This window comes from Nothobranchius furzeri, chromosome 5 (genome assembly GCF_043380555.1).
Source record: "Nothobranchius furzeri strain GRZ-AD chromosome 5, NfurGRZ-RIMD1, whole genome shotgun sequence".
Lineage (NCBI taxonomy): Eukaryota > Metazoa > Chordata > Actinopteri > Cyprinodontiformes > Nothobranchiidae > Nothobranchius > Nothobranchius furzeri.
In genome coordinates, this window is record NC_091745.1 from 33719821 (window position 1) to 33734182 (window position 14362).

The 14362-nt window shown below is 38.3% G+C and overlaps 2 protein-coding genes across 2 annotated transcripts in view; both read right to left on the reverse strand.

The window, feature by feature from the left end:
* LOC129160775 (uncharacterized) overlaps positions 1 to 11489 on the reverse strand; it is a 156215-nt gene extending 144726 nt beyond the window's left edge. Inside the window, exons 1-5 of the mRNA XM_070551571.1 lie at positions 11436 to 11489; positions 11236 to 11358; positions 11059 to 11109; positions 10918 to 10980; positions 10705 to 10837 (exon numbers count right to left, since the gene is read on the reverse strand). Coding sequence (XP_070407672.1) covers positions 10705 to 10837; positions 10918 to 10980; positions 11059 to 11109; positions 11236 to 11277 — 289 coding nt within the window. The 5' untranslated portion in view covers positions 11278 to 11358; positions 11436 to 11489. The remainder of the gene's footprint in view (positions 1 to 10704; positions 10838 to 10917; positions 10981 to 11058; positions 11110 to 11235; positions 11359 to 11435) is intronic.
* Positions 11418 to 13395, reverse strand: LOC129161939 (uncharacterized). The gene is made up of 6 exons (XM_070551910.1): positions 13287 to 13395; positions 13042 to 13145; positions 12299 to 12571; positions 12104 to 12197; positions 11913 to 11980; positions 11418 to 11822 (listed from the first exon to the last, which is right to left on the reverse strand). The coding sequence occupies exons 1-6, from the start codon at positions 13393 to 13395 to the stop codon at positions 11418 to 11420; spliced, it is 1053 nt and encodes a 350-aa protein (XP_070408011.1).
* Positions 13396 to 14362: the final 967 nt, after the last annotated feature.

The window sequence follows — 14362 nt, forward strand, 5'->3', positions numbered from 1 at the left end:
AGACCCACTGCTTCCTCCAGATTGCCAATTGAGGTGGCTCGGTCATCTGATCAGGATGCCTCCTGGAAGCCTCCTTGATGAGGTTTTCCGGGTACGTCTAACCGGGAGACCTAAAGGTAGACCCAGGACACGGTGGAGGGACTATGTCTCTCACCTGGCCAGGGAACGCCTTGGGATTCTCCCGGAGGAGCTGGTTCAAGTGGCTGGGGAGAGGAAAGCCTGGGCCTCTCGCCTTAGGCTATTGCCCTTGTGACCCGACTCCGGATAAGCGGATGAAAATGGATGGATGGATGAATTTTACGGTTTGGTCTAAGTGGCTGGGAAGAGGAAAGCCTGGGCCTCTCGCCTTAGGCTATTGCCCTTGTGACCCAACTCCGGGTAAGCGGATGAAAATGGATGGATGGATGAATTTTACGGTTTTTAGCCTTTTAGAATAATGGTTTTACCAGTAATCAACACAATTAGCAGGGCAACACAGGGATTTGAACCCTGTCCCACAAGTGGGAGACCAGACCATTGCCTTTGCTTTTTTGTGAATTTTCCCAGGTAAAGCAAACCCTGCATTAAAACAGCATGAAATTCGCCAGTTTAATTTTTAACATTCTACATAATTTGGTGTGGAGTTGTTACATCATTCAATAGTGATTAATGAGAAGCCAATTGTACTAAAGGTTTTCAGTTTAATTTCAATAAATGCCATCTTAATGCAAGAAACGAAACCTTTAGAAAGCTTTTAAACACATTTAATTTTGATGTAAAAAATATATGTTTAAAAACTTTCCAATACCTCCCAAAATACATTTAGCAACAAAGATGAACGAACACACACACACACACACACACACACACACACACACACACACACACACACACACACACACACACACACACACACACACACACAAAAACAATAAAATCAGTGTATTAAATGCTGATCTGGACAGATACGTTTTTAGTTTTGATTAAAAAGTGGGTGAGAGAGTAAAGCGGAGGAAAAGGGGAAGAGCATTGTAGATGTGGGAAATGGCTAAATGCTATGTTGACTAGGTCAGTAGGAGACACGAAATATGAAGAAATCACAGAAATGGTGACACATACAGCAGCAGTTAGTGTTTTTGCTACATAGGCTCATGCGTGGCGCTGCAACACACCTGAAATTCTAGTGCTATGGCAAAAGCACGACACCAAAACATTCCGTGTGCTATTACCCCTTCGTTCCTCTCATGACAGCGAAATAGTTTGTGAATGTAACACTTCTCAACTATGTACATCAGAGAAATCTCAACACCCACACTTTAAAAATCTATCTACACTCCTATGCGCACACATTCTCCTCCTCCAACCTCTGCTCTCAGATGGAACGTGGCAGCAAAGTTGTCCTGGGCATGCACAACCCCTCCACGGCTGATGCATGGCACCGAAACATGTACACTGCTTAACAACAACACATCCAATATATTTAATATAGAAAAGTTTTGCCTGATTACATTTACAATATAAGTTTATTGCCATTGCATGGGTGTACAACGAAATCGACTTTGCTCTCAGTAGAGACAGCTCATGTAAAGAAAGGTAAAATTTTAGTACAACAAAGCTAAAATTGATCACACACACACACACACACACACACACACACACACACACACACACACACACACACACACACACCAAATTCTACAGTCAACTGTTGATCAAATCAAATGTGTTTTTTGAGTTAAACTAAAGCCGTGTAAAATCACACATGATGCCCTGATGATCACTAAAATATGTTGGAATAACAGATGCTTCTGTTATATACTTGTTGGATTTTACATAGACATGATCTATTAAAGTGCCTTTTTCGGTTGTTGGCTGTTTGACTATTTGGGCATAGCCTCTGTCAGTCAAAAGTTTTAATATTGTTGATGATTTTAAAATGTCATCATTAAAATCTCCCATTAGTACTAATGTCTCGCTTTGTACCTCCAGCCAATCAAGCAACTTCGTTAAATTTACTTTAAACAAAGAAAGGGGATAAAGAGGAGGTCGATAAATTAGTCCAAGTACTATGTGTAAGTTAACAAAGCTATACACTAAACTCTCCAAGTTGACGTCTGGAGCCTGCAACATTTTAAATGCCACACCATCTGCAGTATAAAAGCCAACACCACCATGTTGTTGTTCTTGAAAAGCAATCAATGACTCATGGGTACTAGAATAAGCTAAACCTCGTGGGCAGTTGTAAAAACTATAGCCATCAATCTGTACTGCATCTGATCTGTCTGTAGATACCCATGTTTCTGTGACAGCAATGCAATTAGGTTGCAAATGTTGTGTGCAGAAAGCCAAGTCTTTAACGTGTCGATTCAGACTTTGGACATTCATTAAAAACACAGTGAATGCAGAAGAGTTAAATCTGTCGAACTGTGAGTTTGGAGTCAAAAAAGGGGTCATTTCGTTAACTGCAACTGTAATGTCATCTTTACAATAGATTCGTTTTTCATCAAAGTCCTGAAAGACTTGTTACACGGCTAAGTGCTACATATGCTTGACCTGGTGCAAATATTTTCCTAAAACTAACAACGGCGTTTTCAAGAGTGAGTCCCTGAACTTTATGAACCGTAACCGCCCAAGCTAATTTAAGAGGAAATTGTCGACGTAATCCACCTTTAACAGTGGCTCTTTCCTCCTCGGGTTCAATAGGTGTAGATCCAGCTAAATTTGCTGACAGAGACTGGGAGATTTTCCTCCTCTGCAAGCCGACACGATGGTCATCAAACTGAACATAAACCTTTTTAGGAAAGGTGTCATTTTCTAATATTACAATTTCTGTCACAGTACCACAAATTCCGTTTACCAAACCGTCAATGAGATCCACATTTTTACACAACATTACACGAGCACCCTTACCCAACTGTAACACTTCTGACAAGTTAGTATTAGAAGCTCTGGCATGATTCCCTTCCAACAACTTCAGTTTGCCTGTTCTTTTATCATTAACATAATCTTTGGCTGTAATTGATATGTAATCAGGACAAACGTGACATAACTGATGGATGTTGTGATTATTTACTTGATTATTTGTTGCAAATATGTGCAATGCTGAGCTTGCCTCACCTGTTTCACAAGTTTTTAAAACCTTTAAATCCTCAGGTAACAATGGTGTACCTTTTGTATGAGTTCTGATTCTATTTAGCAGTCCAGAAAACACAGCATCTTTCTGTCTAACGACTTCAGTTAACTGTACAACTTTAAATAGGCTTGACCATAAGTTGCTACCTACACCATCAGAATAGAGTGGCTTCCCTTTAACAGGAGGTAGCTGGAAGAAATCTCCAACAGCCACTACACTGACATTTCCAAAAGGTGAAAAGTCTCCCGTTTGTTTAATTTGACGTAATCTACCATGAACATAGGACAACAGGTTATGATCGACCATTGATATTTCATCAATAATAAGAAGCTGCAAATCACAATATTTTGTACGTAAAGAATTTAGTTTTTCTTCACCCAGAGGAGTGTACGGTAACCGTACATCCTTTCCTATAGACAGTGTAGTGTGGATTGTTGTTGCACCTAAATTATATGCTGCAATCCCAGTAGGAGCTGCCAATACTACACATGCATTATCAGGATGTCTACAGCTTGGTGACAGTAATCTCTGTGTTTCATACTCTATTGCTCGAATTAAATGACTTTTCCCAACGCCCGCCCCGCCTGTAACAAAAACATGCAGTGGTTCAGGGTTATTACCATTAACTTTATCTACACACCACTGCCTGATTTGATTAAAAACAGAAAACTGTTTTTCATTTAAAGACCTAATCAATGCCAGACCTTCACCTCTACTCATCGTGTTTCTCTTCTCTAAATGTGCAGTTTGGTTTGAACATGGAGCCAAATCTGGGATTACTTCTGCCTCGTCACTTACTGTCGGTTCTGATTCTTTCAGTATTTCAACACACTCCAAACGTTCCATTTCAACTGCCGGACACAACTCACACCATGCATCTTCTAACATTACATCACCAACTATATTATTCACAGCATCCAAATGGTCAGATTCTAACTCAAATTTACCCCGATTTAAATCTACAACAGCCTTTACCGAGTGGTTTGTTCTATCAAAAAATCTAATTAAACCAGTTCTGTAAAATTCCTCAAAGGTTTCACAGTTAAGCTTAAGTTGACTATCATGGCGGTACGGTAAAAACAACTGCAACATGCTTTGAAAAAATTTCTCTGAGTCTTTGGTTTCAGAGAAACGCGCGTAACGAACAACCGCTGGTTTAGTCCGAGTTCTTTTTGTAACAAATCCTAAATCATTACTTAACTTTATAGGATTTCTACATTTTTCATTTTTACTCAAAACACGATATTCTGATGCAAACGTAGCCAGGCACATATCATTGAACACATTATCATTTGGCCTCTTCTTATAACGATCAACTAATCCGGTCATCCACATGTCATCTGAAGTAAGATCCTGTGATGCAGCTTTTTGCCTCAAAACAGAAATAGGCAAACTCATTTTCACTATATTATCACCGGTGGGAACAAACACAACTTTCCTAGAACACTCCTTTAGATGCATGTTAGTTAGCCTGTAGACTGCTTCCTGCGCACAAACATCCCGATTATGAAGATAAACATTGCCAAGACTCTTCAAGGCCTCTTTAGCACTAAGATTACCATCTTTAGCTGCTTCTCTTTGAGAATTAGCAAGCAGAAGGCCAATTTCCCGTTCACTTTTAGACATGTATGATATTATGTATACACAGCACGCATAAGCATCAACGCAATACTGGATATCAAGATTAGCATTCCAAGCTTTTAACAGCAACTTGCTATACTGATTAATCCAGATTTCATTAACTTCCCTTTTCAAAACAACATGTGTATTTCGACTAAATCGTTTATATGCCATCTCAAATAGTTCCTGACTGATACCCAGGCCCTGAAACAGACCTTCTACACTGTTATATGGACAGTCTTCACTAGAAATAGCAGTCTTTACTTTAGTTAAAATGGCACTTGCTACTTCTTTGTCCATTTCCTGTTTACGTGCTTTATCTTGAGACGCACAGGCACACTGTACAGTGCTATCTGTTTTATCACACTTGCAACTCTTCACTGCATCTTGATACTTTTCGCCGCGACTAATAAAAGTTCTAACAGATGCGGGTCGTGGAAAATTAAAACGACAAACAGTGTTTTTCTTTCTACAAGTCTTTGAATGCCGTTTGGAGTGCTGCTGGACAGATGAGACAACTTCATGTAGTGAATCGTCTTCAGAAGGAAGTTCACATGTCACATATTCATCAACAAATGCAGTGACCTCTTCATCTGTGTTCTTATCTAAAATGGGAGCACCAGAAACCCAGAAAAGGCAATGACAGTGAGGAGAACCACGCTGCTGGAACTCAACACGATAATAATAATCTTCTATTTTACCAATGGGATTGGCAGGAGACATTAGCACTTCCCTTAAGAAGACATGCCATCTAAAATCAAACATTCGGGCAGCAGTTACTGGATTCCTACGTAGGAGGTCACATTTATCAGCCCACTCCAGCTGTTCCACTGTCTCTGTTCTGCCTTCCTGTTTCAAAATACTATAAAGAAGGTTAGTCCACCTCAAATCTGCCGACGAAAATGATGCGAACCAAGTAGGTTTGCCCAACATTTTTACACAGGCCAGGAGGTCTCGCTGTGCAGATTGCCAAAAAGCAGGTGTGCCGCGAATTGGTTTAAGAAACCGGTAGCCATCATCAAACTCTAACAGCTTACTTAAAGAATCCTGATCCTGTATCAAATTACCCAACTTCTGAGATTCACCGCTTTTACCTTTACGCAAAGCGATAGAAACTTTGGACACAACTTGCTCTAGTTCAGACATGTACTGTGCAAAAAATATATATTCTACATTGTTAGCAAAGCGACCATCAACATGAAGAAGCCTGTTGTTGAAATACCGATTCAGAGTCAAACGAAATTGCCTGCTTTCATAGTAAGTATTAGATCCTGAAGGAAACAAGACGGGAAAACATTTTGCTTCATTTGTAAAATCTGAAAGCAATTTCACTGGATTGTTACCTTCACCTGGAGCTACATTTAATATGTTATCTACATACTGGTCCAATGCTTCTTGTCCTATATCTACTGGCATGAGACAGGTGTCCTGAAACATACAGTGTTGTTGTCTGTCATGCAATAACTCATCTTCTCCATCTATGCAAGTATCTTCATCTTTACTAGAACCACTATTCTCTTCCAAGACAGATGACTCATCTTCCTGAGTAAATGTGTTAATCCAAGACTCATTGAACTCTACATCTTTGTAATGCAAATTATGATGTTTTAAATACTGAAGAGCTTCCTGAACATGCTGTGTGTCAACATACTGATAATCATAGTGTCCTTTATATGTCAATTTACGCTTTAACTTTACAGGTAATAAAGACCCCTCCATGTTGGTACGTGGTAACAAACTGCACGTTTCCACTATATTTGCAGGAACACAACATATCGGGCCATGAACCCCATTCTGACCACCTTTGGGCAGAGCCAACATTTTCATGAATGGTATATTCATCGCTATTAGATGTTGCTCTAATGTATTTAAACATGCCAGTTGAGGTGGGATGGGATCAACAGTCAGCCTGTTGATTGAACTTTCTGGGGGTATCTGACATTTACTAATTTTATAATGACATGTGTAACAGATGTGCAGTTTATTTCTACATAAATTAAATTTGCAAGGTGATCTACAAGCATCATTGCAAATGTGCAGATGATTTTCACTTATACATTTATCTGCTATAAGTGACATTTCTTTGGTTTTTCTATAGTACTCTTGACTACAATTTAAGACCTGATGTCTAAACAACAACCGTGAGCAGACACAACACACAAAATCAGGTCCATCTTTCACTTTCTCTAAAAATTGATCTACAACAAAATCAAAGTTTTGTGCATTTACTTTAATCAGCTTTCTTTTATGCTGGATACTTTCTATTAAACATGCTTTATGCTCAATATTAAGGTATTTCTTTCTACTCAACTCTTTCATTTTGTTTCGATGAGCCAAATTATGACGATACTTATACACACTCATTTGTTTAAGCTTTTCTCGATGAGCCAAATTATGACGATACTTATACACACTCATTTGTTTAAGCTTTTCTCGATGAGCCAAATTATGACGAGAGTTATACAAACTCATCTGTTTAAGCTTTTCTCGATGAGCCAAGTTATGACGATACTTATACACACTCATCTGTTTAAGCTTTTCTCGATGAGCCAAGTTATGACGATACTTAAACACACTCATCTGTTTAAGCTTTTCTCGATGAGCTAAATTATGATGGTAGTTATAACTGGTCCTCTGTTTAACTTTTTCTTTGTTAGAGAATTTGTGATGGTAGTTAAACAAAGCCATATTTTTCACTTTCTCTTTATGTGCAGGAAGAAATTTGTATTTAAATTTGGTCACGCTGATCTTTTTCATTCTGTAAGCAACATTTTGCTTGTAAGCATTTTTCTTTTGACTTTTTATTTTGTCTTTAACTGCATTTACTGTTTTATAATTAGAGGCTTCTGCATGAGCCTTATTTTGTTTTAAATATCTGGAAAAACACTTCCTCGTTTTCATCTTTTCCATGTTTGGGTCAGCATTTAACTGCATCATAGTTGACCTTCTGCATTTGTTTATGTTGTCTGACAAAGATTCGACTTTACAAAACCCAAAACATGTTTCTTTATTACCCAGTCTTATGCAAATAACGGGTTCAAAATGATTATTACGGTTTGACAAATATAGTCCCTCAGTGACAAAATTACCAGTTTGAGAACTATATTTGACCCACTCTGTGCCATTGTTGATAAATATGGGTAATCCTAAAACACTGGCTGTAGTTCTAAATTCTACTTCTGTAGCACAGTGACCGACATAATTCATCTGTGACTTTTTTATGTATTCTGACATAGAAGCATGTTCTTTTTCCAGAAAATTCTCACACTCTTCAGCATTTTTGGACATATAAGAAACAACAGCGAGTCTGATCTTACGATGGCCCTTCTGTGACCCACTAATTACATGAGCTACAGCTCTAAAAAAACTGTTACCATCTTCAATAATATGTTCTGTCTTACACACATTTCCTAAAGGCCCACCTGATGTGGATTCTTGGGAATTGTGTTTCTCAAAATCTATTTTCAACCGATTACACAGAGTTTTACAAAAATCTGCAGACATAGGAGTAAATAAAGTATTTGAATGAACACCAACACCATCTGTATCTATGGAACTCGGCTCAAGCGTCACAGTTTCTACTGAACATTTTAAATGTTCTGTAGGAGCATGTCGAGTATTGTATCTACCAGAAATACTATTTACAGGGCCACAATAACCATAACAACTTCCTGTGTTAGGTTGTTTTACACAAACCACTGTCTCATAATGGTTACCATTACTATTCTCCAAATAAACAGCCTGCTGTGAAAAGATGCTGTTGGAAGTATATTTAAGCCATTTATCATTACAGTAAGTAAATATGTTAATGCCAAAATAATCAGAAGCAGCTTGAATTTCCACTTCAGTTGCCCAACTGCCAACGTACTGCATCCTGGATGAGGTGAGGTACTGCGAAACCGAGGAATACTCACTTCTTAAAATGGTTTGATACGTTTGAGGATTCTTTTTTAACTGATTGACCAAAGCAAGACGGATTTTTCTATGATATTCCTGGGTGCTATAAACAGCTTGACTAAGTGCTCTAAAAAAACAGCTTCCATCTGCCACTATTGATTTATTCATGCATGGTACACCCAATTCTCCAATCACACGAGATGATTCATCAACCATTGCCGACTTCACATTCAGACGTTTACTCAACACCTGTGACACGTCTCTAGAAATGGGATTGAAATGAAAATCTTTAGTGCTAACATCACTAACAAAGACAACAGGGTTTATGTCAATGTCATCTGTCTGTAACTTTATTGGTTCCGAGAGTGGAAATGACTCTTCACGTCTAACCTCCTTTTCTGTTGTTGGAGCCAACCTTGTTTGTTCAGAAACATTTTTCAATGTGTCCATCTGAACAATGTTAACTCCACTAATCTCAAATAACTTCTGAGTTCCATTTAATTTACTGGCAAACCTCAGAATATATCTAAAAACATTGTCAACACTACTAAAGTATAGAATTACACTTTTACCGTTTGGGTCAACCATTCCATCTGCAGAACGAGCATGTGAATCAACAATAGCATAATGTCCATCTTCACTAAGTAAAGCGCAAGTATTGTCTCCAAGTGTAATAAAACATGTTTCATATTGTGTACACATCTTATTCAAACCATCCCAAAGACTAGTGTACACTCCAGCATTTATAAGTTCGCCTTCAACGATATCTACATTTCCACAAACAAAATCCCCATAATTCAACTTAAAAGTCTGTTTGCCCATAACGATTTCCTTTGGCAATTCTGGAACAGAAAGAAACACATTCCCAGCACTTATTAGATTACTGTCACGCAAATATGTGTACAGCTCATCGCCCAAAACAACAACATTGTCTAACATGGCAACATCCCATGAAAAAACACTTTGTATGTTGTGCTTAGTTAAAGCAACAAGACTTATTGCTGCACACTGAACGCCGCCATATTTAAAACGCCCATCGCTCTGATTAAATGATCCTGTAAGTGAGCTTAAAATTGTATCATTGTTTACAATACTGTTGTCATCATCAACATTAACCACACTTGTGCTACATGAAGGAACAGGAGATGATTCATCAACCATCGCAGACTTCACATTCAGACATTTACTCAACGCCTGTGACACGTCTGTAGAAACGGGACTGAAATGAAAATCTTTAGTACTAGCATCACTAACAAAAATAACAGGGTTTATGTCAATGTCATCTGTTTGTTCAGATACATGTTTAAATGTGTCCATCTGAACAATATCCACTCCATTGATCTCAAATAACCTCTGAGATCCCACCAGTTCACTAGCAAATCTCTGAAAATGTTGAAAAACATTATCAAGGTTCGCAAAGTACAGAACTACACTCTGTCCTGTCGGGTCTACCATACCATCTGCGGAGCGTGCATGGGAATCTACTACAGCATAACGTCCATTATCACAAATGATAGCACAAGTATTACCACTTAAAGTCATAATGCAAGTTTCATGCTGTGTGCACATCTTCTTCAATCCATCCAGGAGAGGAGTGTACACACCAGCATCTATTAACTCGCCTTCAGCTACATCTACATCTCCTAAAACGAAATCCCCGTAAACAAGCTTAAAACTCTGTTCTTCCATGTCAATTTCCTTTGGCAAGTCTGGAACAGAGAGAAACTCATGTCCACCTCTAATCTTCTTGTTGTCACGCAAATCTGTGTACAGCTCATCTCCTAACTCAACAACGTTATCCAACACGGCAAAATCCCAAGAGAAAACACTCTTCTGTTTGTGCTTTGTTAAAGCAACAACAGTAATAGCTGCACACTGAACTCCCCCATATTTAAAACGCCCATCGCCCTGATGAAATGATCCTAGGACAGAATCTAAAATTGTATCATCGTTGTGCAAAATTGTTTTATCTTCATCAAAATTATTTACAACAGGATTTTGAACAGTTGTCTCTGGAACTACAGACGACAGCAAAACCTGTGAACGCACGCAAGAAGGGGTGTTAGCAGACTGACCTCTGGGTGATGCATGCGCGTGATGGCCAGAAGGAAGCATCACAGCATGGGCAGCACCAGACCCAGAGACAGACCCAGGACAACCAGATGCCTCCTGATGGTGGGGTGAAGGCAGCTGGTCACAGTCCAACACCTATACAGAAGAAATTAAAGGGCAATACATCGTCAATAAAGATTAGTTTAGATTTTATGTTTGAAACACACACTTCTTACCTCCTTCCTAGACCGAACAGACTCCACGTCTGCAAGAGGATTTATGCAAGGTGTGGATGCAACCTATAATTCAAGAACAACAACAGTTAAGAAAAATAACACCACAATGTATTTGTATGCCAGATAATTTAATGAATCAACCTCCTGCTGGACACGCCTAGCTGCTTTCTTAGAATGTCGCACAGATGTAGTCTACAAACAGAAAATAATACGGTTAAGTACAATATTTTCAAATATACCATACAGACAGCCCATATTACAAGCATCAGGAACAACATTACATTAAAAGATAATAATAAACTTTTGCTTTAAAGTTACCTGTAATTCTGTGGGACCATCCGCTGGAGCAATCGTGTCCATGGCAGCCAGAATTGAAGGTGAGAACCTAACGGGATTCAGGGGGATGAAACACTCCTTCAAGGCCACTGAAGTGTCATCAGCCTATTGAAGAAAATTTACCACATATTATCATCTAATCAAAATTCTTTGAAAAAGATCAATCAAAAACATTCACAAACCTTAGAAACAACCACTCGTTTCTTGGGGGAATTAGAAGTCTTTTCAAATTCCCCTGAATGATTTCTCTGCAATGGTAAATAAAAGAAAACACATTTAGAAGCATTACTGGCCCAGTTGCCTAAAATTATAAACATTTTACAATATTTATACTTTATAAAGTCTCTCACCTTCCCGCTAGGTCTCACAAACGTCCATTCGGAAGGGCGTGGAGGTGGAATGCGTTCCACACCCTTCACAACCACACAGGGCACAATACTCGCTTTCTGCGGACGAGACACCTGGTGCTGCACCAGTGGCTTTGGTGCGTGTGTCTCCAAGAACTGATAGGAGGCATTCCACATCAGTTGCGTGAGTATAGGCATCCCGTGATTATCACTGAGGTGGATCTGCAACCACAAACACGAACAAAAGAATACAAATTTATCATCTCAAACTTAAGAACCTTTACCTTGTTTTCTTCCAAGCAATATACTTACACCATCACGGCACCACAGTTTAAGACGGTACCTGGGTAGGTGATCGTGGATCGGCACATAACTTACACCTTCGAAGCAGAAGGAAAAAATTCATGTAAACTTATAAATTGTGATTGTTTGATACCTAAGAGTAAATAGCAATAACGCTTGTCGTTAATACTACCTTTTCATCTAATTATGTTGCAACTTACCTAGCTTAGCCGATCTGCGGTGGTACTCCTGCTGAAACAGGTCTTGACGCTCCCAGGAACCAACTAAACGGGGAATCATGGAGGTACAGAAAACCTAAAAAAAAAAAAAGAAGAAGAAAGAATACAATTATTTTTAAAGATGTACGTTTACTGTCATCTCTCATACCTTCAAAATTACACAAATCAGCCTCTCACCTTAGGCCAGCGACTGAGAACAGCCAAAAGGTACCGCTCAAATGCATCCCCTGCCTCTTCAACTGTTCTGCTGGCCGTAAGGTTGTTAGAAGGAGCCATGACGCAAACAGCATCAGGCTCCCGAGGTAACACAGCCTGTGAAACCTCAAGGCGCAGAAGATCTGCACAAGCTCCTGGAGTGGACATCACACCAAAAGCGAGGCCGCCAACCGGCATAGGGACTATGCCGTCTGCCACGGACCTCAAGTGGGAGTCCCCAACAAGTAGGATGAACTAAATTAGAAAAATTAATAAATACATTTCAATATAAAACAATCTGTATTTCTATGACATTTCATACAAACGGCAATGCAATATGCTTTTCAGGAAGAAAGAGATCACATTAAACAGTCAAAGTTTACAAACAATAAAACATGAAATGGTAAAACTAATCACAGAATACACCAACATAAATACAAATAAAGATATGTAAAAATAACTGAGCAGCTTAAGTTCTAAATCACAGATTGAGAAGCACCGACTAAAAAGGAAGATGAACACAACTAGGTTTTCTATTAAGATTCAAAAGTTGGTAGACTTTAGGCACATGTCAAAAAGAAGCCGATTCAGTCTGTTTGCAGCACTGTAACTGATAGCGGCTTCAACACCATCTGACCGTTTCCTTAGAATCCCAGAGTACTGCTAGATAGTATTGGAAGAAAATCTATATTTATATTTTAAATATTTGTGGACATTACACTCACTTTCTTGTCAGGAATCTCATCTGGAAGGACCAACTTGTGAGCTTTGTTAGAAATCACACTGGTCGGCCAACGACGAACTCGATGACGAAAGCCAGTTCCAGAAACTTGCAAAACAAAAACACACACACAAAAATTAACAATCTTTTTGGCTAATAATTTTTCATCTTACATAAATACAGTATAGATTAAATGAATTGCAAAACACTACAATAATTTGTTCTGCGAAATAATACTGCAATACATACAATTAGCATCATCGTTGTTGTGCGTTGGAATCCCGATACGAATAGGCGGAGCTGGACGATTGCTGCGCTTAGCAGCATCCGCCTTGCGTTTGGACTCTTTGCCAGGCATAGTGAATGCTGTTTGAAACATAAAATACATGACAGCACTATTAGAAAAGCAACACAAACACTATGGATTTCTATGTTATCATGTGTCTGTACTCATTAAAGACAGAATTAGACTCACTCACTCACACCTTTTAGAATCTTATGCAACCATCAATTTGCTAAACTTATGTAATTGTAAAAACAATCCTAAATTTTAAAGAGCAAGTCACCCATGACCACATTCTTACTCAACTCCCACTTCCTGTTTGAAAAATGCAAAAAATGCTGTTGTCTAGCAGACCGAGAGGGTAGAGCCACAAACAAATACACACACTCACAACATTGTGACATAATAATGTACCATCTAACATCACTGTGTACCTCTTAGTCAATAGCTATGACAGATTTAAATTCAAATGTAGTGCAGAGTTTTTATCTGACAACGGCACAACACTGACAGTTTTAGGCAGAAAATTAAAATCTTAACTAAAATGCACTAAAGTGCAAAACTATTGACTGCACATTTCTGTAGCACGATTAGACACACATTTATATAGTTTATCGGAAAAAAAAAGTTGATTTGGGGGCGACTTGCTCTTTAAATGAGTTAATCACAGTATAATCTAATTTAAAGGATAAAAATTTATAACTTGTGTGTGACATCTATGACAAAATACATTAACATAATTATTACTACTTTACTGATAACCCCTGAACAAGGAATCATAATATAAAAATGAAAATTTCTAATCAAACCCCAAGAATGTAGTTTTAAATCATGCTAAATTTCAAACTATTGTTTAAAAATATCAAAAGTTATTAAATGTCAAGTTTTATTAGAACTTACTTGCACTTATGAAAGTGCACATACACCTGCTGTATTCTATATAGAATGCTTAGACTAATTCAAATAGTCAGCAATACATATACTAAAAAACATTTATTTATAACTGCATTGTATGAAATATTCAGTCACAACATATTCTTTA